This window comes from Nelusetta ayraudi, unplaced genomic scaffold (genome assembly GCF_046127955.1).
Source record: "Nelusetta ayraudi isolate G7.1 ecotype Tasmania unplaced genomic scaffold, CSIRO-AGI_Nayr_v1 ptg000019l, whole genome shotgun sequence".
NCBI classification, from domain to species: Eukaryota; Metazoa; Chordata; class Actinopteri; order Tetraodontiformes; family Monacanthidae; genus Nelusetta; species Nelusetta ayraudi.
In genome coordinates, this window is record NW_027466069.1 from 3,100,001 (window position 1) to 3,123,351 (window position 23,351).

At 49.2% G+C, this 23,351-nt stretch overlaps 1 protein-coding gene across 1 annotated transcript in view; it reads right to left on the reverse strand.

Moving 5' to 3' along the window:
* Positions 1-20,955, reverse strand: part of LOC142888226 (adenylate cyclase type 6-like) — a 33,923-nt gene extending 12,968 nt beyond the window's left edge. The window contains exons 1-5 of the mRNA XM_076026359.1: positions 20,816-20,955; positions 18,344-18,538; positions 17,087-17,987; positions 2,170-2,319; positions 640-761 (exon numbers count right to left, since the gene is read on the reverse strand). Coding sequence (XP_075882474.1) covers positions 640-761; positions 2,170-2,319; positions 17,087-17,986 — 1,172 coding nt within the window. The 5' untranslated portion in view covers position 17,987; positions 18,344-18,538; positions 20,816-20,955. The remainder of the gene's footprint in view (positions 1-639; positions 762-2,169; positions 2,320-17,086; positions 17,988-18,343; positions 18,539-20,815) is intronic.
* Between the last annotated feature and the right edge of the window lie 2,396 nt (positions 20,956-23,351).

The following is a 23,351-nucleotide window of genomic DNA, read 5'->3' on the forward strand; positions in this document are numbered from 1 at the left end:
CAAGCAGCATTTTAATGAAGACTGCTGCTCGACGCTGAGAGAGACATTGAATGAAAAAGTATTTTCTCGTCACCTACAAGCTTTGCCCAAATTCTATCCTGGGTTTTTATTAATAATCCACAAGGAAAAAAAATCAGACAACTTGTGTAAATGACAACTTGTCATTTACACATTTGGCTGTGACTTAATGACTTCGTTTGCACACGACTGAGTTCCAGCAGCACCAGCTGGGGATGAGATGGAAAGTTTTGCATCCTCTGCTCACAGTTAACAGGCCGCCGCCGCCGCCGCCGCCGCCGCAGAGTTTCCTTTTTGGCGACGCCTATTTGGGTCACATCTGACACGGGGATCTCCAGTGAAACATCAGCGTTACAACAGACACCTGAGCAGCACTTGACCCGTCCGACTGATGACCCGGGGTCGGCGTCGCCAGCGGTAGCGCCGCATCTGCCGTGCCGCAGTCAATACCGTGTAAACAAGCGCATGCATAATACATGACGTCAGGGAGCCAGACGGCTGTTAGAGCCACTTTAAAAACTGACACATCTGCTGGCAGTGCCAGGTGGAGGCTGGAGGTGCACTTGTGCTGCTCTCACTTTGTATGTGTGCGTGCGTGTGTGCGTGTCCAACGGCCCTCACCTGACGTTGTCGTGTTTTTGGATGTAAATCTTGTGAAACATCATGTCTTCCTTCTTGATGTTGATATCAGCCTTCATCTCCATGGCAACATGCCTCGGCAGCACAGACAGCAGCAGCCGCTCCTGACAGACAGACAGACAGACAGACAGAGAGGTAGAGAGACAAGGTGCAGAGAGAAATTAGGCAAAGGAAGCAGATGGAGCGAGGTGGCGAGAGGGCCCCATTCATTTCCATCACTCTCTCCCATTAACGAGCGCCGGGTGAGTCAGCGCACCTCGCTGGTACTTAGCGTGGGAGAGCGTTAGTCAAACAGACAGGAGTGGAGAAATGCATTACGTGCCGCAACATACTGTTGACCCGAGAGCTTGAGACACATTAAGAAAGAAGGAAAAGAAAGACGGGAAAATGGAGATGCATGTGTCATCGTTGCTCTTTTTCCTTTATTGCATTTGCAAATGAGTTCACTTTACCTCTTTGGTGAGTGGTGAGGCTGCAGCCACCTGTTTATTTGCATTAAAGGTCCTGTTCTACACACGTTGTCCCATCATAATTACTTTTATGTTCCGCTGCAGGGGGAGCAGCCTCAGGTGTTGGCGATCCCAAAAAAAAGAAAAGAAAAAAAAAGAAAGAAATTCTACAAATCTTGAGGAAAAGACGATATTCAGCCCTCGGTTTACTGCAAAGAAAGTCACTTCCTGGTTTATATTGTACCACTTCTCAGATGCATTAATTATGAAAACCCTGCGGGAGACAGCCATTAGCTCTGTGTTTAAAGCCTACTGCTAAAAAACTGGGTTACCACTTCCAGAGTGAAGCTCTGTTGGCCCAGGGGCCTTTGTGACATCACAAAGGGGTAATTGCGAGCATTGTACAGCTTGGCTTTTTGTGTCAAGTGTCGCAAGTAGGAGCGAGTGTATTGATCCAAACACTGATAATATTGATTCCAATTTTGGTACTGATCGCTACTACTGTAATAAGATCAATACTTTCTGGATATTGTATTTATATATATACTGATTACTATATATAAACTACAACAGAGTTGGCCATAAAGTAGGAAAAAATTAAAACATTTTTTAACTTTATCTCATGAAATGATTGTGACAAAATTCCAAGCAGCATTTAAAGAAGGGCAAATGTCCAGCTTTTAACGAAGACTGCGAAGCTGACAAAGACATTGAATGACAAGTATCTTCGTTTCATTTAAAAGCTTTGCCCAAATTCTATCCTGGGTTGTATTTTATTAATAAAAATCAAAAATCACAAAAACACTTAAAGGTCATAACATTTCATTCAGATGAATAAATTTCATGATGCATCCACCTAAAGTCTCCTCATCATCTTGGTATGAGCGATACTGGCCCTGTGTTTACTTGGTATCGGATCAACACCAATTCTTGCAGTATCGCACAAAAGTGGCGGCAAGCAGAATCAGTTAAAGCTGGATTTGACACACTGAGAACACTGATGAAGAGGACTTTCCACAGTCAAGTGCACGTCCATGTGGTGAGGGTGTGTACGTGAGCGCACCTGCTGCTGGTTCTCCCGCTGCAGGTGCAGCCTGGCCTGAATGTAGCCCCTGGTCTCCTGGAAGGCCTGTCGCTGGGAGACCTCTGCCGGGTAGTGGGTGCAGATCCCGATCATGTTGGTGCACAGGAAGATCAGCACGTTGGCGCCAATCTGCACGCGCAGGCAAAGAAAGGAAGGGGGAAAAAAAGAGGGCAGATAGCGTTAGCGGGCGTTCCCCACCTGCTGCGCACGTGTCACAGTTACAACAATGGGGGTGAACTCTGCCTGACCTCGCAGTGGTCAATGAGCAAAACCAATAAGGCTCTCTCTCCTTGCCGCCACGGCGTTAACATCAGGGAGACGTCCTCAAACGAGCCCCGTTAGACGTGAGGTGGTTTGGGAGTGACGAGCTCGTCGTGGATGTTCGCACACTCTGCCGTTGACCACCTCTGGCTGGGAAGATCGTCACTGCTGCTTTAGCACAGCTCGGCCTTGAAGTTTACGGTATTTTTTACAACGCGTCTGGAATCAATTTTAAGAGAAGGGGGGGGAAGTTTATATCCTCCCTCTGCGCGTCTTACGCTCGATCTGCGTCTCTCTGCGTCTCTCTGCGTCGAGCAGTTTTCAAGCGGCTCTTTCTGCTTTTCAATGACGCGGAGCGCGGCCACGGAGCACTTTCACGTGGAAACGGCCGCAGCGTTCCGATTTCGCAGCTTCAACAGCGACGCGGGGGGAAAAAGGAAAGATAGAAATGTAGCATTTCTGTGTGTGTGTGTGTGTGTGTGTGTGTGTGTGTGTGTGTGTGTGTGTGTCCTTTGTATTCAACCAGATATGTTTGTCGAGCGATGAGAATACAGAGGCACGAACTGTGAAACGGCCTTATCTCAAGTTTAGATATGCTGCGTGGTTCGCTTTGCGGGGAGGAAGGTGGAGGGCTTGAGGGGGTCATCAACCTTAAAAGCATTCCACCACAAACAGCTCCGGCTACATTCTGTGTGTGAGCGCTCACTGTGTGTGTGTGCGTTTGTTAGCCGCTGCTTGTCTCGCTCGCTGTAAAAGCCTGGACTGTACATCAGAAACGGGGCCTTGAGCTGTGGACTTTCCCTCTGCTCTCTCACACACACGCGTGCGCACACACACACGAGCACACACACACGCACGTACACAAACACACACACACACACGCACACACCCGCACGCACAAACACACACACACAGGCACACACGGACACACACATCCTCCAACATGCCCAAAAACACACTCTAGCCTGGGAAAGTCACTTGACCCCTGACCAGAGCACAGAGTGTTTCCTCTGAAGATTATATCATCAATAATGAGAAAAAGACATGCAGGCAAAGTCCCAAAATAGACACCAAAATCCATCCCAGTAATAACACTTCCGACTAGATCTGGGGAGGAAATATGCATGTATGTATGTATGTGTGTGTGTGTGTGTTTTAGGGCTGTCTGCGTTAACGCATTAATCGCGATTAGTTAAATGCAATCCAAAACGCATTCGGAGCCCGCTTTCTTTCGGCGCCCTTGTTAACCGATGGCGTCGGCCCCACCAGACTTCTGCGGCGTCTATTTCGGTCTACTTTGTGCACAAGCTGCGAGTGATCCGCGCCAAGCTGGGCAGGAAGTCACTCAAAGAGACACGGGAAAATCCGGTAAGTCTTCAAAATATAAGCAAATTTCAAAATAAAATACCACGATTGTCAAATGCGATCATATTTGTGTACGAATTCATGAATGTATACTCTGTGTGTGTGTGTGTGTCTCTCTCTCTCTCTCTCTCTCTCACACTCACACACACACATTTATATTCAAAAATCATGATTTATTTTTTAAAGCCTCCCACGGTAGATGCAGACTCGTGCACGGCTACCTGAATGTTGCCAAACCAGAATGTCCTTTGGTGCATGTTTGCGATTCACGTTTATGAGAAGGAGAGATGAGATCAGGCGACGGAGGAATGTGCACACAATGCGCACATATTTGCAGGAGCCATGTAGCCTTGAAAAAGAAAGACAGAACGAAAGCAAGCAAAAGAGACACAGCGGCCAGGATGTTCTCTAACTGCTGGGGAGCGAGAGCCGGCCGAGGGTTTACACTATACACACAAGAACTCATCACTTTGTTGGCACAACAAGACGGCTACGATGGAGCGAGCCGAGCGGCCGTTAGAGCAGGACGGTAGCAGGCCAACAAGGGGCAGATTTGGTGGGTTCCAGCTCAGCGGCGGCTGCGGCCAGTGAAAATAAACGCGGTGAGGGTCGGCGAAGTGCAGAAGCAAACAGGCTTTTGAAGTTCTGGGTCAACACTGGCTCATGCAGCTGCACCAGCCATTTCTGCTCTTGTTGATTTCACAGTCAGAACTTCTGCATCACGACACAGTGCGGCCCAACGCCACCTTGCTGATACTCCTACTCATTTTTTGAAAATACTTTTTATAATCATGTTATTTCTGGTAATGTGCCTGAATCACACGCATGGGCTGGGTGTCGTCTCCAAAGCTGTAAAGCCACACTGGAGACCAGCAGCGTGTTGGACTTCATCAAGAGTTTCCCAGATGTTCCGCCTTGACTCTCAGAAACCAAATTCAAAATCCAGGCAACACTGACAGCTGCAAGGGTCAGATTTTGCACCTCAGATTTTGAGCCTTTTATATAAATTCAAGCGAGCATTAGATTTAAATTGCCACGACTACTTTGCATTGCGCTGTGAGCCTGTTTTGTTTCTTTATTTTCTCCTTTATATGTTTTATGTTTTTAACTTAAAATGTATTTTAATGTATCAAAGTAGAGCACTTTGGCAATCTCTGCTATACTAAATAGTAAATAAGGTTGATTGATTGATTGCTAAAAAAACTTATATCTAATTGTGTTGATGCTGGAAAAAAAAGTGAAGATGTGATATTGAAAAAAGCCAAAGAATTCATTTAAGAGGCAAAAATAAGAATAAAGTAAATTATAGCATACAGTCCATCCAGTTCAACTGCAGGCTGCATTACTCCAAATTATATATTATATATAAGTATATTTCAGGGCAGCATAGAGACAGACAACTGTATTGCTGACAGCTGCTGCTGTCAGTCACCGTCCAAAGATTCTGATGAAAGCTGCCAAGGAGGCAACTCATCATCATCATCATCATCATCATCATCATCAGGGCAACAGGAAAACATTATACTCAAGAAACTCCAAAGTAAATAAACAAACAAACAGCTGAGCAAATGCTTCCAGTGTTTCCAGCGCTGTTGCTCGATTAGCGACAGGACCACTGTGTGATTGAATCATTGACAAGGCTGGACTTTTCCTGATAATGCCGTGTGTCGCAACAACGCGGACCACCCTGGGAGACACCGACCCTGACGAGCTCTTGTAACCAACCCGATGTCACGGATCTCGAAGCAGATGGCCGGGAGAGCGGAGCCAGATAACCTGGTTAGGTGGCCTGTCCCTCCCAGATAAAGGGGCCACCTGCAGTTCCCAGGATCCTCCATTCTCAACAGTGCACTCAGCACATTCAATCACTTCCAGTCTTCCCTCTAAAGGCATTCCTCACAAATTGATTGTTTTTTAGCAGACAATGCAAAAAAGCTGGACAGCCAAAGCTAGCTGCCGTCGTCTTCTTCTTCTAAAGGCGGACAAACTCTCAATACCGCAGCACACATAAGACACACAAGGATGATGCAAATTCTACTGCAGCATAATTTCAAACATTGCGCTAAAGCCCCAAACTACTGGCAGGAGGCGTCGGTGTCACACTACTAACAGGAGCGGCTGATCTCCGACTAGGAGCCTCGACACTTTGAGGAGGTGGAAGCAGCGAGAGTAACGCCAGTGTTAATGCCAAGTTCTGCTTAGTCACCAGCTCAGCTTGAAGATTAGACGCAGCAGTAGCAGCAGCAGCAGCAGCATTCAGCGAGGCTCTTGAATAAATTGTGAGCTTTGCGTGTTTGAGATTGTGTGTGTGTGTGTGTGTGTGTGTGTGTGTGTGTGTGCGCGTGCGTGTGGACTGGCAGCTCTTTAATCCTGGTGCTCATGTCTGCGGAGCATTCAAGGCCCAGCACAGAATCAGGACGGGAAGACGGAGAAAGTTTCCTCCTTATATTAGCGCCGCTCGATCTCAACCCTGTTTATCCTGCAGACTTCTTTTCTTTCCTGTTGCAGATATTTAAAAAAAAAAACGAGACACGGTCATCATTAACAGGAACCTCTTGGCGTCAAAGTCAAAAAGGAGTTCAAACATTGGCTTATAAGGCGTGGCTCTGCGCAAGGTGCATTTCTTTTCTTTTTTTTTCCCCGAGCCGAGCGGATGGACGATAGGAAGGAATGGATGGAAGATGCTTTTTTAAAAAGAAAAAAAAAACTTTGCAGTTCAACTCATTTAGCCTTTTATTAATTGCACAACTTGCTTGGTCGCGGTCCTGGGGGTTGTGTACATCCATGTGAGGACGCCGTTTGTGAAAACCCACCGAAGCCAAATCGCTTGTCGACAGGTTCAGCGTGTACTCTGTGTACTCGTTTAAAAAGCCCCAGAAGACGACGGAGAGCAGAGAGTTGCGACACGCAGCTCTGTGCCAGGGCCTCCGTCTGCATGGTGGCTGCTCTCCAGCACGTGACCTTTGATCGGCATCTGGAACCTCAGCCACGCACGCCGCACATCGCGGCCCCGCGGAGACAAGCAGGCGGTGGGAAGTAAAAATAGACTCGATGGGAGTTTGTGAAGCCTCCACCATCCCCTCGTCTATTACCACCAAGTGTAATTAGCGACACGAGAATGAAGCAAATACTTTATAAAGATAAATGTGTTTTGCGCAGAGGGGTGTGTGTGTGTGTTGGGGGGGGGGGGTTGCCTTTGCCATCTTGGGGCCCTGCCATCTGGAACCGGAGCTTTGTTTTCCTCAAGACTGGGGCCAAACCAAAATTGGTCTCAGACGGCCGTCGAGGCCTCGGACTGATATTTGTGAAGCTCTGAGGCAAAATTCCATCGAGCTAAAATAGATCCGAGGCTGCACATCTGTCCTACATTCAGCTCCCAAAATATTAACAATTGCGCACAGAGTGATGTTTTGTAAACATGGCAGACCAGTCGTTCAGTTGTGCTGGACTTACTGATCGGAACGAATGTAAATATCGTGTTACACGATACTCTGTAAAATGCGGTTTTCCTCTCTTTTCTGATATCTTCAACCCTCTTGTGTGTTGCGTTCGAGGCCAAAGGCAGAAAACCAAACGGCGGTTCTGCCTAAAGGTCGCGCAGTCAAGACATTTTCCGCCCTGAACTCAACTGACAAAGCCTCACATAATCAATTCTGCTGAAAACCCGCACAGATCAACAGGGAAACAACATAGTTAGCCAGCTGTTTACAGCCTCCTGCAGAGAAAAAAATGTTCTATTTCTATTTGGAAGAGGAGCGACACTGTGGGGAGGAGCCAACACCTGGCTGGGTGTCTCCTCACGGACCTGCGGGAGGTCTCAGGCAGGTGTTGGTGCCCTTTGTGACATCACAGAGGGCTCATTCGAAGTAGAACAAGCTTAGGAACAAGCAGGGGGGATAACGAGCCACTTGTTTGTCATCGGTCATTCCGGCTCAGTGGTCACGGTGGGAAATGGGGGACTTTGGTGGTCAGTGTTTGGCTGCAGTGGAGGAAGTGGTGAGTGGGTGAGTGAGTGGGGAGGGGAGGGAGGGGTCTCTCCTCCTTGTCTTCCTCCCTCCTCCTCCTCCTCCCCTCAGCTGTGTCCTTGCTCACCCTTCACTTCCTGCCCATTCACACCCTCGCAGGCGCAGCTGCTGTTTCAACGCCGCGGCTCCAGATTCGCTTAATTAGCCGACCGACCGACCGACAAGAACCGGCCGACCGACCTGTCCACCCGCCTCGGTCCGAGCGGCCAATCCGCGCCGTGCGAGTGAGCCCAGCGCTTGCACTGTGAGCTAAACATCTAGGAATTCCCATTTCAGCCGCGAGCGCCTCTGTCCGTCTCCTTTTAAGCACAATGTAAAAGTTGAAGCCTCTTCTGACGAAGGACGCGAAAATGAAGCTGAAAGCCCCTGCGTGGACAAAGAGCGCAACTACACCGTCTGCCCCCAGGCCTGGGTTTTGTTGTTCTTGTACTTGTTCCCTGTTTGTGCAGACAAAACATTGTTAAACGCTGAAAGTCGGCAATCAAATATACGGGGATGTTTTCCACGACTCTGTTGATGCAGTCCTGCTAATAACAACAGCAGACGGATGTAGTTTCACCATCGAGTTGCACGCAGCGTCTCGCAGCGTGCGCACGCTCCCTCCCTCCCTCCCAGTTTCGACTCCACATCTGTGCATAATATTGACTTTTACTACAGAGCACACAGATCAATAGCGGCGCTAGAACAACAGGTTATAGTTTAAACTCCAGAAAACACGGGAGGAGTCACTCGGTGGAAGACGAGCCGGCGTCCAAGCGACTCATGTAACACATCCGCCTGCAAGCCGGGGCCCCGTTTCACAGAAGGAGCGACGCTGTTTTGTTGTGAAGCCCGATACATTTGAACTGTTTCACAGAAATAAAGGCAGGTGGGTTGGGTTTCGCCGCATGCTCAGAGCAGAAGTTGTGCTGCACCTTTCACCCTATTTTTCTAAATTAAACAGATAAAAAAAAAGGGGTTATTCTCAGCCTTTCACTGGAGCCCAAAAATAAGTTTGGAATACAATTCAAGCACATCCAAGTTTGTGTAGCAGCGACTTGGCTCACTTGGCAGCGACTTGGCTCGTCCCCCGTACGCACACGAAGGTGCTCAGGGCTCCTCGTCCCAAACAAAAGAAAACAGCGCCGTCTCCACAGCGCCTTAAAAGGCAGGGCCGCATTGTTTACCCAAAGTGCGAGAGGAGGGAGCGTAACAAATTTGTGACACGCAACAATGCGCTTCACGTGCTCTCCCGTCCTCCTCCCGCTGTCCTCACGAAGCCGTAAGAAGCGGCAGCGACGACGACGGCTTCCTCTGGATTTAACCCCCCAACCCTCATCCCCTGAACCCCCCAAGAGTGCGTAAAATTACATCATGGAAACTTGGGTCTTGTTTTTGCCTCTGACATCATGCTTTGAAAATGTCCAAAAAAAAAAAAAAAAAAAAACCCAAACAACATAGGGCTCTTTTAGCTTTAAAGCTATCAAGTAACGCTTGATAGGGAGAAAAATCATGCGGCCGAATTGTTCCTGAAACCCTCTGGACGAGCGTTCTTCAGCTTACACATGTAGAGACTGTTTTATTTATTATTTTTAAAAAAGGGACAGTAAAAAATAACAAGACGGTTGACCCTTGGCAGAGAGCATCTGGTCTGCCTTCTGGCAGTGTACTCGTACACGGGTTCCACGGTGAAACGTGATGTTAAGAGCCGACAATATCGGTAAAAATACATCTCTTGGCCCGCTGCCACCTGCAGTTCACCCCTTTAAAACTGCTTTATATATACAAGTTAGTAAACCATGAGCTGCTCTGAGCGGCCTGGACTTCCTGGTAGGTCCCCGTCTCATGCGGCTATTAATAGCCCGCCTATTATTTGTCTTATCGCCGGCTGTATTTCCAGAGCAGTATTTCCCTTATCACTGCTCCCTAATTGCTCCCTCCCATGCCGGTGGAAGCTATCCGGGTTTGTATCGTTGCCTCTGGTTGTAATACAATAAGTGGATGAGTCACAAGTGCGCGCTGTCACTCAGGGCCATAAAAAAATACAAAAAAAGAAAAGGGTCAGCAGCAGTCGGGAGGTCAAGGGTTTATTATTTGAGCCTGAGCATTGTTTCACACCCGGAGTACCTGATGATGGCTTCTCAACGCTTTGATAGCGGCATGGCGAGCTGCTCTGAGCCGTGCGGCTTAAGTAGATCATACACACACACCAGGGTACACAAACACACGCACGCACGCACACGCTCTACTTCTAGTGGCCTTTTGCGCGTGTACCCGACGCAGGCAACCGCACGCTCAGTTCCACGTCTGGCTGCCGGCAACTGGATCGTTGGTGTTTATCGAGCGATTAAAGCGTTAAAGTGTGGAACTGAAAAGCAAAACGGCACGTCGTGACAGTGTCAAAGTGCTGCTGTCTGGCCGCAGGACAGAGGCCGCAGGATGCTGTGACGTACAGCGGGGTGAGCGTTGAAAAAGAAAAATCAAATATCAACCAATCAATAAGTACGTTAATAAATAACCAAGCGTGTGGCTGCTTTGTTTTCACACTGAGAAGTCGACAGATTGAGTGCACATCGGTGGATTCTTCCCTCGGCAAAAGCAATTCGCAGGGGGGGCTTGACGGTTAGCATGCTAAGCTAACATTGGCGCTCCGAGGCCGACACTGTTTTTGCCGCGGCAGCACAATTTCTTTTAGCATTCATCGGTTAGTTTTTTCTCTCGACATCATTACCTCTTAGTTAAAAGAAAAGTAGCGTCAAGCATCCCGACGGAAGCGTGTGAAGTAACCACTCGTGTGTTCCTGCCGTGCTTTTATTTCGTTTCTCGCTAATACGTAGGTGTCGAACAAAAAAAGGGGACGTGTCGTCCCACTGCAATAAACCGTTAAAACGAGTCGGTCGGCTCCAGTTGGAACTGCTCAGTGACGGCAGAATACACAGCGTCAACTAAAATTAAACAGCCATAAAAACTTGAAAGGGGGGCCGCGCACACTCACATCCTCCTCCGAGTTTGGAACTCTCGGCGGAGCCCATTAAGGCTGCAGGACATGTGGGCAGCAGACACAGCTGTTGTCATTCTTTCCAGGCAAACATCATTAATAATTGTGCCGAGTTTGAGGCACTCGCGTTGCCTTCGCCTTTCAGCTATTTTTTTTTTTCACTTTCTTTTCCTCTTCTTTTTCCTTTAACCTTACGTAACGCCGGCGGTTCTGGCCTAAATGCATTATGCACGGCCTGCTCATGCCTCCGTCATCTCATCGATCCGTATCTCTTTTTTTAGCCGTTGCGAGGGGATGTGGGTGGGGGTGGGGGTGTGGTTGGGGTGGGGTGGAGGGGAATCAGTACGTTTCCACTCGTCCTGCATTCGTTGACCCCATAACAATGCGCCAAAGGAACAGGTTTTTCCTCTCGGCGCCGCAACAAAAACAATGGAGATGAGCCCGAGATGCACCTCTGTGTCTTCGGCCTCGTCTCCAGCCGCCCTCTGTCTCAGGGATTTGCTTATCCAAATATACCCCGTTGCATGCGGACGCGCGGCTCCTGTCCAATCCCACGCCGCGACAATCTTGCATGCTGGCTGGTTTTAGCCCAACAATGGCGCTGCAAAGCGCATAATCCCCCAACCCCTGCTCCTAAAGGCATGTAGGCGTACGGCTAGTACAGCTGCTGGCATTCACCTTATGGAAATGCACAGGAGGAAAAGTGAAACTTGCCTTCCTGGCGTGGCGCCGCATGTCAACCGAGTCAAAATTAGTGGCGCCCTCGCGCAGATAAAGGGAACGCGGCCGCAAACATGGGAACAGGTGCTCGGCTTATGTGTGTGTGTATTCGCTGGAGCTATCAGACACGCACGCAAGTGGCTGGCGCCACGCCGGGACTTATCTATTGAGTGACACCAGGAGTTTAGCCGACGTCCAGAAATCACAATCTTAATTAGCGCGCTTCCCCGCGGCTGCTGGTGATAATTTGAGAGATTGTCTGCTGGGATTATTTGCGCAACGTTTTACACTCGAGGCGACAAACTCGGTCTCATCACGTGCAGGGGCCGAGGAGAACAGCCGCCACGTCCCGATCTGTTCGTAAGATAATGACAATGATTCATTGCGAGCGGCTGTTTTTCTTTTGAAGCCCTCTGACAAAAACGCCGTTCAAAGGGATAAAAGTGTGCAAAAGTGCAAGATGAGGTAATAACGAGTCGCTACACACGAGACTTTAACCCGGCGTAATATTCAAAAAGGGTTTTTTGACAGCTTGATTTACGAGCGCCAAAAAGCAAATACAGGTGCAGCTGTCCGAACACGAGCGGAACAGTAAAAAGATTACGTAACCCTGTGTTGCTCGGCTAGGCCGGATTTGGTGGCACTGGTGATGAAACCTGGATGAAAAATGTGAAACTTTTTTTTTTTGTCAATCTGCCTAAACTTTTTCCCACTAAAGTCGCAGCATCAGGTGATTTTTCACGCACGCTTTTACTGCAATTTACTTTACTGCTTTTACTACAAGCCAACCTCAAGCCAAATCTCACAATGTAATCCCACTGGACCAATAAGAACCTCCGCTGATGTCTGTCAGCTGCAGCAAGAAGGTGTTCCATAAACTTAAACATTTTTTTTTAAAAACATGTTCAAAAAACTCCCCGTCTGGGACTCTCTGCTGCAGCTCCAGCACAGAATTTGGCCCTTGAGCATGAAGGGTGACCCTCTGAAGCCACTTCCTGCAGGATGCTGGCTGGAGGTGCTTCAGATGAACAGAAGCACCTTGTGCTTCGGCTGCTGCCGCCGCCACTGCCGCCGCTGCTCAGCCCCTCGTTTGTCGTCTGGAGCCCGGCACAGGGACGTGTGGAGACAATCCCCGCGAGGAGCATGAGCTCAGCCCTGCGTTGGTGCAAATAAAAGGCCACTTCATCGGGTGGTGGTGGGTGGTGGCGAGGGCAAGAGGGGGTTTCTGTGAGAATGAAATTACGCCTCGAACAAGGAAGAAGAAAAAAAAGGCGAGAGAGCGAGACTGGCAGCTCTGTTACAGTCGGCTTCGTCAGCCCAACATTATTTCATACTCTCCATCCGTACTCCCCTCCACCCCCCCCTCCACCCCATCCCCCCGCTTTCCTCCAGGGTGGAGGCCCGTCACAAAGGACCCTTTTGTCCCCACCGTCATCGCTCTCAGATCTTCTCAGCTCTGATCATACATTAGGATCTCCACAGGGAGAAATACAAAACAGGGGGGGGAAAAAGAAGGCCGGGACACAGAAGAAGGTCCCTGAAGAAGGAGGAGAGCAGCTTTTCCCACATCAGGGTCGCGGACCGCTGGCCATGTGACGCCAGGAGCCACAGAGGTCTCTGTGAGAACCAGCACGTGTGACGGAGCGGGTGTGACGGACAGACGGAGACTGAAAGTCCTTCTGCAGACACACAACAAGTGTCAGTGTCCCCTGAGTGAGTCAGAGGCCGCAGACACACACAGCAGACGACTGATTTGAAACACGTCCGGACGGAAAATGAGGGGGTGAAGACTGCGTCGTCGTCGTCGTCTCCGCTGCCATCCCAGTTTTTAAAGAGACAGTTTGACAAAAACTGAGATTTCACCACATGATGATGGAAGCTGCGGAGACCTTCTCTCGTCTGTGTGAACTGTTCTGGATGTTCAGGGAGGAAAATAATTACCACTCTCACAATTTCCACTTATGCAATGGATGAACGCCACAGGCTCAAACATGATACTGAGACAAATACATAAAAATATATAAATATAACAAGTTGAACCCTCTCACTCAATACTGAGGACTGCAACTTCACCGACGTATAATGATTTGTTATTAGGTGCCTGCAGATCAGGGGTGGGCAAACTTTTTGACTGGTGGGGCCACGATGGGTTCTCCAATGTGACAGAGGGGCTGGAGCAGCAGCAGATGGATGGAGTGTTTTGGTGAGCCACCTCATGAGGAAAAAACATATCATTGGATATGTAGAAAACATGTGCTTTAATGTCAACTGAAAATTAACAAAAGCATTACGACAAAATTTTTGTCTTTGTCTCAGAGTATTTAGCTCTTTATTGAAATGACTCTTAAAATGCTGAAAAAATGAATGAAAATGCAGCTATTTTATGACTTAGTGACTATTAAAATAATTTCCCCATGTACAGCGGGCCGCATTTTAAATCTTAACGGGCCGCATGAGACCCCTGGGCCCTAGTTTGGCCATGCCTGCTGTAGACCATGTATCTTATTTTTACAATTCTTGTCTATACTGTGTTAAATACTTTTTTGTAATTCATTTATAGCATGTTGAGCACTGCTACGGAAATATTCCAGGTAGGATTCCATAGTAAAATCCATCCATCCTCCGACCGTGGGACTTCAAAGAAATAGGTCCGCCAAAACTGAGGTTTCACCCCTTTGACATCCTTTCACCATCTACCGCTACATGGTCAGAAAAAAACAACACTTTACAGCACGGCTCTTATTCAACCACCAAAATGCTCGGAAGCTCGGAAAAAAAATCCCATTGGTGAAGAAATCGCAACGTTTCTATGGCATTTGAGCGAAACATTTGCAAAGGTCGGCCAAAATCACGTGATGCCACACGACAACTAGCGAGTTAGCTTGAGGGCCGCCGAGTCTTCAAATACACTTCCGGACTGAAACGTGAGGGGGTGGGGCCAACAGCGCTTAAAGCGCCCCCCCTCGCTGGCCACTCCAGATCTTAAAAAATCCATGCAACGATGATGTGCATGGCAGCAGCAGCAGCAGCAGTGCGTCACGTGAGCGCCGCCGCAGCCAACCAGGCCAAGGGAGCGCGGAGCGGGTCAACATGTGCCGGCGGCTGCACCGTCTAGTCTGAGCGCTTAACACACAAAGATCGCCGGATCGCCGGTGCTGTGTCAATATTGTCTTTTTCAGAGCGGCTCCACGCTGGTCCGGTTGCCTCATAGCGATAGCTGCCGGTGGGAGGAGGGGTGAGATGAGGTGGGGGGGGTGAGGAGTGTGTGGGGGGGGGGGCAGTCAACATGTCTGTGCAGAGAGCGCAAGCCTCCCTGCTCCGTGCTGTACGTCGACCCTCAAACACGTACACTTCACGCAGGAGGAATAAAAGCACGTGTAGATAATGCTTGGCGGTATTTGACACTAGGAAGGGTGAAAAGCCTGTGCAGAGCGTCAGGTTACATATGTACAAAACAAAATGGAACAAGCGTGTGTCAGGTGGCAACACCTCGGTATTCATTTTTTTATAATCATGGGAACCAAAATGGATTTAGTCGTGCTGAACAAAACGACAAAAAACAATCTTTTGTGTTTTGGAAAAAAGATCCTTGGAAACGGTGGCGTGTCATCAGCTTAAGTAATGAAGTCTTTGCCGACGGTCCAACACCGTGTTGGCCGTCACAAACGCCCCCCCCCCCCACCTACTTGACAGCGGCAGCTCGTGCACTTTACGCTTTTCCTGCTGGCTTTACTGGCATGGGCCTATCACCTTCCAGAAAGGACACGAGTGTGTACACACAACTCTGCACTGCAATACTCTGACCTGGGAAACACAGCACAAGTACAATCTGTACGCAGGCAGACGTGTCCTCTGGGTCGGCGTGGAATTTATGGGAAAAGTTTGAAAACAGACATTTTTTAGATAGCTGCTCGTTCTCTCAAGTGTTTATTTAGGGAACGGCTGCCTATAATTTTTTGGATGGCAACTTTGTCCGTCCACAATTTCAATGACTGTGTAGTCGCCGGTTCAGGAAACATTCACCGCGTCAGCCTCGGAATGCTGGGATTATTCTTCTTTGGTGACAACAGAAGGACAATAAGATGATTGCCACCTCCTTTTTTTTTTTTTTGCTCCTGCAAAACTTCGACTGTACAATCTGACCCCGGGTCCTTCCGAGCACCATCAACGGGGACGTTTGGACCGCGCAAAAAAACAAAAGGAAAAGGATTATCAAACCCACTGACGAAACATTTCCAATGTTGGCAGCGGAAGATAACAGTGAAATCAGATTCTCCTTTGGTGGAATCATCCTGTTTTCCATAAATGCATTTCACAATCGGAGTACCCCGCCCCAGCCTGCCTCATTTAACTACAATAGCCTCCTTGTTTTCGGGGGCCGACTCGGGGCCCGAGTAGCCGGAGCATCGTCCCCAGACCGAGATGACCTTCTGCAAAAAAAAAAAAAAAAAAAAGCCCCCTGGCTGGGGTCACTGACGGCAGCGCGAAAAACACAGGCTCCATGAGGGCACCATCTACTTTTAGTACCACACCCCTGACATGAGGGGGCTCGGCGGTGCTGGTCCGCGCAATGTTTGTCCTATATCGACGGAGGGGAAAGTAGGGCGTCTGCGCTGGTTATCGCACAGCGCGATGGTGCAACAGTGGCACCTGACCAGGCAACTTGACAAACACACTAAAGCCAGAAAGAGAAATCATTTGTTTGATGATGTCCCGACTTGGAAGCAACATCCGGCGCAATTTCGATTGGCTGAGGTCAGAAAACTGAGAAAGGCTCCAAAAATATGCAGGGATATGAAACTAAAAACTGTCCTTGCTATCGTACAACACAACTTGAAAAGACTTCTACACCATTTTTTTCTAACTCACACTGCCGAAGACCTTCAGTGACCTTGGCGAAACATCACCGGCTCCTGTTTGCTTCGCTGGTTGTGTCCCTCGTGCGAACGCACATGAGCTCCAGTACGGACAAACAAAACAGTTACGGCAACTTTGATCGTGCCGTCGACAAGAGCACGCTCAGTTCCACTGGGACACGTGTGTTGCCGAATGTCAATGTCAACCGTAAATACAAAAGCAAATATTTTTGTACTATTGTGTATTATTCAATGGCTCATTTTGGATGTTTTTACATCAATGTGCTCAACCAAATCCCTATTTAAAAAAACAATCTGAAGGAAAGTTTTCCGAGAATTGCAGCTCATTTGACCTCATATATTTTAATTGCGTTAAACACTTAAGCTAATTGTGGGATCACAAAGTCACACAACTGCCTGAAGAAACAGAATTCCTCTTTCAACACGAGTTCTGAGCCCCCCACGCCCCCCGACCCCCACCCTTCCCACCCTCTCGACGGTGGTAACTTTGTGTTTCATTTGTCTGTTAAAACAAACCTTTAAGCCCAAAACCAAAGAAAGAAAACTTGTTTAGCAGCTCTATTTTAACCCAATTATCTGCTTCAGTTAAGCTCAACATGACTGGAACACCTTCCGCAATTATCACCTGGCTTGCCCCGCCTCCCCCGGCCCCTCCCACCACCACCGCTTACCTGTCTGAAAACAAACTTGTACTCCTGGTTGTGGTGCCAGGTGGTGGCCACGTGGATGACGGACAGCACGGCGCCGCTCGCCACCGCTGCCCTCATGCGCACCGGCAGCAGCGTGTAGGTGATGTAGATAAAGAAGACCGTCCACCACACGCCCTCGGAGGAGCCGGACGGCTGCACCTTCAGCGCGGCCAGCGCCTGCACCGCCGCCAGCACGCCCATCACCAGGTAGCTCACCATCCACACGCAGTCCTGGCGGAAGCCGTTGCGGTTGCACGCCACCATCAGCGCCATGAAGAACGTCATGGCCACCGCCAACGCCGAGACGTAGGCCGGGCTGGGCGGCGTGCGGATGCAGTGGAAGACTAGCATGACGCCGCACACCACCACCAGCATGCCCATCAGCATGGTCAGCGAGCTCTGGTTGAGGCGGAAGAAGTAGCGCTGGTAGAGGCGCTCCAGCTTGGCCGAGCGGAACTTCTTGGAGTGGAAGACCCAGGCCAGCCGCCGCAGGCAGTCGGCGGCGCTTAGCGCCCTGCAGACCCCCTCCGCCGCCTCCTCCCCCTCCTCCTCGTCGCCCGCCCCCTCCCCGCCCTTCAGCTCGCCGTCCTCGCCCAGGCTCTTCAGGCCCAGGTCGCCCGTCCTCCGGCCGTAGTGGTCCTCCTGCCAGCCGTAGCGCAGGCCAAAGGCCGAGCCACTGGATTGGGCGGCAGCGGAGTTGCACTGGTAGCGCTGCGGCGGCGCCGCGTTGGGCAGCTCCGCCTCCCCGCTGTCCCTCAGGCAGCTCATGTAGTGCGAGCCGCACAGGGACGAGCCGGATTTCCTCTTCTTGCCGTTGCGCTCGCCCCACGCCGTCTTCCGCTCGTCCACTCGGCCCACAAAGAGGCGTCTGGCCCACGACATCCTACGGGACAGGTAGCGTGTTAAGATGGCAAAAACATTTTATGGTACTTGTGAGGACATTGTCAGGTTTGTGTGACACCATCACACACTGAAATGTGTTTAGGTGACTTGTGAAACCCATGGATACACACATAATGCATAAATGATCTCCTATACCTGCTACCTCCTGCATTCAGGGTGGCGGTGGTTTATCACAGCCGTCATAGTTGTTGCAATGAAGTCGCATTGTCCATTCACACTCACACTCGCACCTAAGGACAGTTTGAAGTTCCCAATTTGCCTCACATGCATGTTTTTGGACCGTGGGATGACTGCGTCTTGCACAGACACAATAAGTGAGTGGAAGGTCAACCCGACCTGCGAGGGGCTGTGACTCAGCGCAGCAATACCGAGCTCTCCGGCCAGGCCACTGGTTTGTCACAGAAGGAGCGCAGCGTGAGCCGAGTCATCAGAGGCGCGTCTGAGCCGGCCTTCTCCTCGGGAACACTCAACAGTGCAATGGGCGGCCGGGACGGCTCGTGGCGGCGCCACCGCGGCAGAGCCAGAGTTCTCCTGGAACAGAGACACACAGCCGAGGCACCGGCGCGATGACGTTAGCCGATGAAAAACAGTGAAGATGAGACGATTACAGAGAAAAAAAACAAGTTGGACGTGTCGGTGGGGGTGGTGGTGCTGATGGTGTGGGGGGTGTCGAAAAACACCGAACCGATGATGGAACTTGGATGAAACCTGTCAGAAGATCTTAGAATATCTTTAGAATTGAGGACATAAAAAATGATTTTCTTTGGCAACTGGTTGCCGTTTTGATTGTGTGAAAAGAGACAGAGACCACGAAAAAAAAAATCCTACTCTGGATACCACCTTCTGCAGCAGACGGCACTCAAAGCTCACACAATGTTGTTGTCAAGCCGTGAAAGTTGCCCTCGATACCATCTCAACAGATCCTCTCGCTGATTACCCCCCTGCCCCCTTTCATTGGAACGCCAAGTGCAGGAGTAATACGGCTTTTGGAGCAGACCTGTTGGTTGGACAGCAGCACGCTGCTGCTGCTGCTACACTCAATCACGACAATTTAGCCCAAACATTTCGTCCGAGTCAGACGCGGGTGTGTGTGTGTGTGTGTGTGTGTGCTCCATTTGACAACAAAGGCCAAACAAGAGGGCACCATCAGAGATCAAGAGCTCTCCAGCCCCTGATTAAATTGTCCATGCTTCCCCCATTAGCTTTGATGACTCACTGTGGCTGGCTTCTGGCAGCACATGTCAAGGACACTGCTAACCTCTAAACCTAATAAGCAAATCTCTGCCGGGGCCTGAAACAAACAGTGGGACGGGCGCACATGGCCTCGACAACACGGTTCCCTGCGGCAGATTTCTGAAGAGGAATGAAGAGGAGCGACTGGGAAGATTTGATTTTCAATGAAGGAGAAGGAGTGGGGGAGCAGGGAAAGAAAAGGAAAATGAGATATTTTGTAAACATTTTCATCTCAACAGCGACATAATTAGAAGCATGTGGCGGAGCTGAGAGTCCCCAGCTGTTACAATGATGAAACAACAGTCAGCAAGACATTTCAATGGGGTGATCAGCATGCAAGCCAGTGGAGGAGGAAGAGGAGGAAGACGACGAGGAGGAGGAGGCGGCAGGAATGTGTCCGGCTCACCTTGTGCAGAGTTTACGGGCGTCCTGCGGGAACAACAACCTCACCATCCACTAACCTTTGGTACACTGAGGACAGGTCAAGGCAGCGAGAGCCGCAGCGCGCCGCTTATGTAATGCAACCAGCACCATGTGTCCGTCTGCTACAATGCAACTATAATCTGTGCCACGTTTTGATGGGGAGTGTGTGTGTGTGTGTGTGTGTGTGGGGGGGGGGGGGGGGGGGCTCTGATTTAGTGCGTGCACTACAAATGCACAGACCGGCGGCGCGTTACACGTGCTGCATTTCAGCTCCCCTCCAACCCCTCCCTTGCATCAGTAACAAGCGTGCAAGTGCTTCCTGCCTGCCGCGGGGCCCCGATATTAAAATAAATTAAAAAATAATAATCATAAAAACAAACACGTTAAGCAATTACACGTGTGGGTCCAGGCTGCTATGGATGCGGGTACGGTCGGCATTACGTAACAGGACGGCTCGGAAGTAGCCTGCAGGCGAGCTGAAGTCAAATGGAAGCTCTCTCCCCCCCCCCCCACCGCCTCAGTCAGAACCCGGCTGCACAGGCGGCATGGAGAGGCTGGGTAGCCCGAAGTTAGCCAACAGTCTGCGTGCAGCAGAAGCAGAAGGAGAAGGGAGAACCGCTGCAGCTCCGGCGCGCTGCAACTTATCAACGGCGAAACAGATTCCGACGTGCAAGTTCAGCCTTCGCGGGCGCGGAGACGTCGCTCTCCGGTTTGCACGGCACCCGGCTGGATGCAAAGCATAAATAAATAAATAAATAAATAAATAAATAAATAAAAAATGTCAGCCAAAATGCATGATGTCTTGAAAGTCTGCCATTTGGTGCAAGTTCGCCCAGAGAACTAGAGCAGAACTGTCCTGGAGGTTCCTCGGTTCTGGTTCCCTGCAGCCGCAACGGCGCAAGTCAGCTGTTTGGTATTGTTACCCCCCCCTCACCCGCGCGCGACACACACACACACACACACACACACACACACACACACACACACACACACACACACACACACACACACACACGCGGCGTGCTGGGTCCTCTCAGCCGGCCTTGCAGGCAGCAGCAGCGGCGGCAACCACCAGCCGCAGCGGCGCGGGACGGTTCGCTGTGACGCCGCCGCGGGGAACCGTGACAGAGGCAGGCAGTGTGCTGTGCTCACCACTGGACATCCCGCTGGATCGCTTCGGCGGCTCCCCGGGTCGGTTCCTGTTGTTGTTCTTGTTGTTGTTTGGTTGGGGTTTGTTTTTCTGTTGTTGTTTTTTTGTTTTTTTGTTTTTAAAACGCAGCTCTGGTTGGTCCTTTGCACGCCGGTGAAGCGGATCCGGCCGGTTTCCGGTGAAGAGGCGGCGACCCTGGCTCGTCTTGACTCGGCTCGGCCGGCCGGACAACCTTCGCTCTCCGCTGCCGGACCAACAGTACATTCCCACCGCCCGCCTCGACCTCGATCACCCTCCCTTCTCCCTCTCGCCCTCCCCCTAGAGGTGGCACACGTGTGTCCGCGCCGCGCGTCCTGTCCGCGCTCGGCTGCCTCGGTCTCACTTTCCTCCGGAGGTCCGCTGCTACTGCTGCTTCTTCTCCTTCTTCTTCTCATTGCCGTCGGAAAGAAAAGCGGGGGGGAAGGAGGGTGAGAGCTCTAAATTAAAAACAAACAAAACAATAAATAAACTCGAGCCTGGATTCACTGCGAACTCGTGCAGCGTTTTGCCAAACATGACCTTCTGATGACGACACGGCGCCTCCCACAGGAAAGAGAGTGGAATCGCAGCCCTGCACATGTATGAAAATGCACTAAGTTGGTAAAAAAAAAAAAAAAGTGTTTTCGTTTATCAGCTGTCACTGTGTCGGCAGAAAAAGCGTGAAGACAATAAAAGGCCGAGTTTGGAGGCACTTTTTTTTTTAAAGATGAAAAACCACCTATGAGGTGTGAACTAGTCTGAAGAAAAAACCCTGATGTTGACACAGTAAAAAAAAATCTGTTTGCTTTTCAGCCTTTAGAACAACCACACACGCCCTTACAGAGAACATTAAACACCGGCTTACAGTGAGTCGTTACACTGAATGTGCCGCAGCAGATAAGAATAACATTTGTCTTTCTTTGCACGAAACCTAAAAATTAAACCAGCATGTTAAGGAATTTGGAGATTTCGTTGTTGCTCATTGCTGTTGATGGTGAAAGAGAAGCTTTAAAACTTAAATAAATAATAAAAAAAAAAGAAAAACAAAGTGGACAAAGTTAATCTGATATAAAAGCTTGAAATTAAAAATCTGCCATGATAAACTACAGCCATTTTATTGATGTCATGGTTAGTATGGGGATATGTCAATTCATTACAGTAATTGTACCTTATCAAATAACGTCTCCAGGTCAACAGAATATTGGATTGAAAAATAGACCTTTTTGCACAGGAATCCGGTTTGTCCAGCAGTGGGCGCAATTGCTCCTTCATGTTATACTGGGATTCAGAAGCTCCATTACTGCACACGTAACACGGGAGGCTGTGCTGCTAAAGCAGATGAGTTGTGAAAGTCTTGATGTTAAATCAAACAGCAATGCCGAATCAATTTTACTCCGTAAACAGTTTTCATAACTGCTAATTTGCCTCCTAGTGTACCCAGCCGGAACTTCACTCAGGCACCAGCAGAGCCTCGCGACCCTGAGTGCAGTAAAAAGTGGGTGCAGAACAGAAGATGAATGGATAGAAAAGTTTTAATGCAGTGTCACTTGATGAGACGCTCGTATCACCATTAATTGGACTAATAATGGTCCATCAGTGTGGCATACTTTCTGACCTCACTCAAGTTTGGTTGGCATGTTGTTGGCAATAATAAAATATATGTTGCACATTATATTTGATTATTTCTGGTATTTTATAAATTTGTTAATTTTATCTCTCATATATATATATATATATATATACATATATACTTTTATGTATTTAGTATAGTTAGCTGTTCTTTTTTGTATTACTTTTGTTTTTCAAGCGGCAACACCATAGCAAATTCCTTGTTAGTGTTAAACCTACTTGGCAATAAATGTATTTCTGATTCTGATTCTGATTAAATCACCTCAGCCTCTGCATGTCTGCTTAATTCAGGTCTAGGACTGACTGGACTGACTGTTTGTCCTCAGAGGGGTGGAAGCAGTGGACTGAGACTCCTCCTGGATTTTCATCCATGCATCCATCCATTTTCAATACTCGCTTATTCCAGAGCTCATGGTCACGAGGCTGAATTTTTCAATTTGTAAAAAAAATTCACACAGTGACTATTGCTGCTTGAAGACTTTGATAATCTTTGGAACAGTTTCTTCTTTAGTGACCAGGAAAAAAAAAAAAAAATCAAACTAAACGGTTTTCTTCAAATGAATTTTCTTTTGGCAAACACATGCTTGTGTCTCTGGATTTGTAAGTGCACGTATGGCGGTAAATCAGACCACAAGACGTGGCGCAGATTACATGAATATTTTAGCAGATAAACACGCGCAGGTCGCATTACATAAGCGGCACATGCTTCGGCTTTCGCTGGCTTGACCTGTCCTCTCCTCGGCGTGTCAAAGGTTGTCGTTTCTGCAGGGCCGCTGCACATGATTGCTCTGGTCCCTGACAATGTGCGATCTGCAAGCGGTGTTGTTGAGCAATTCCACTTTTGAAAAGAAAAGCATCTCTGAGTTCAGTGTAGAACAAATAGCACGGCTT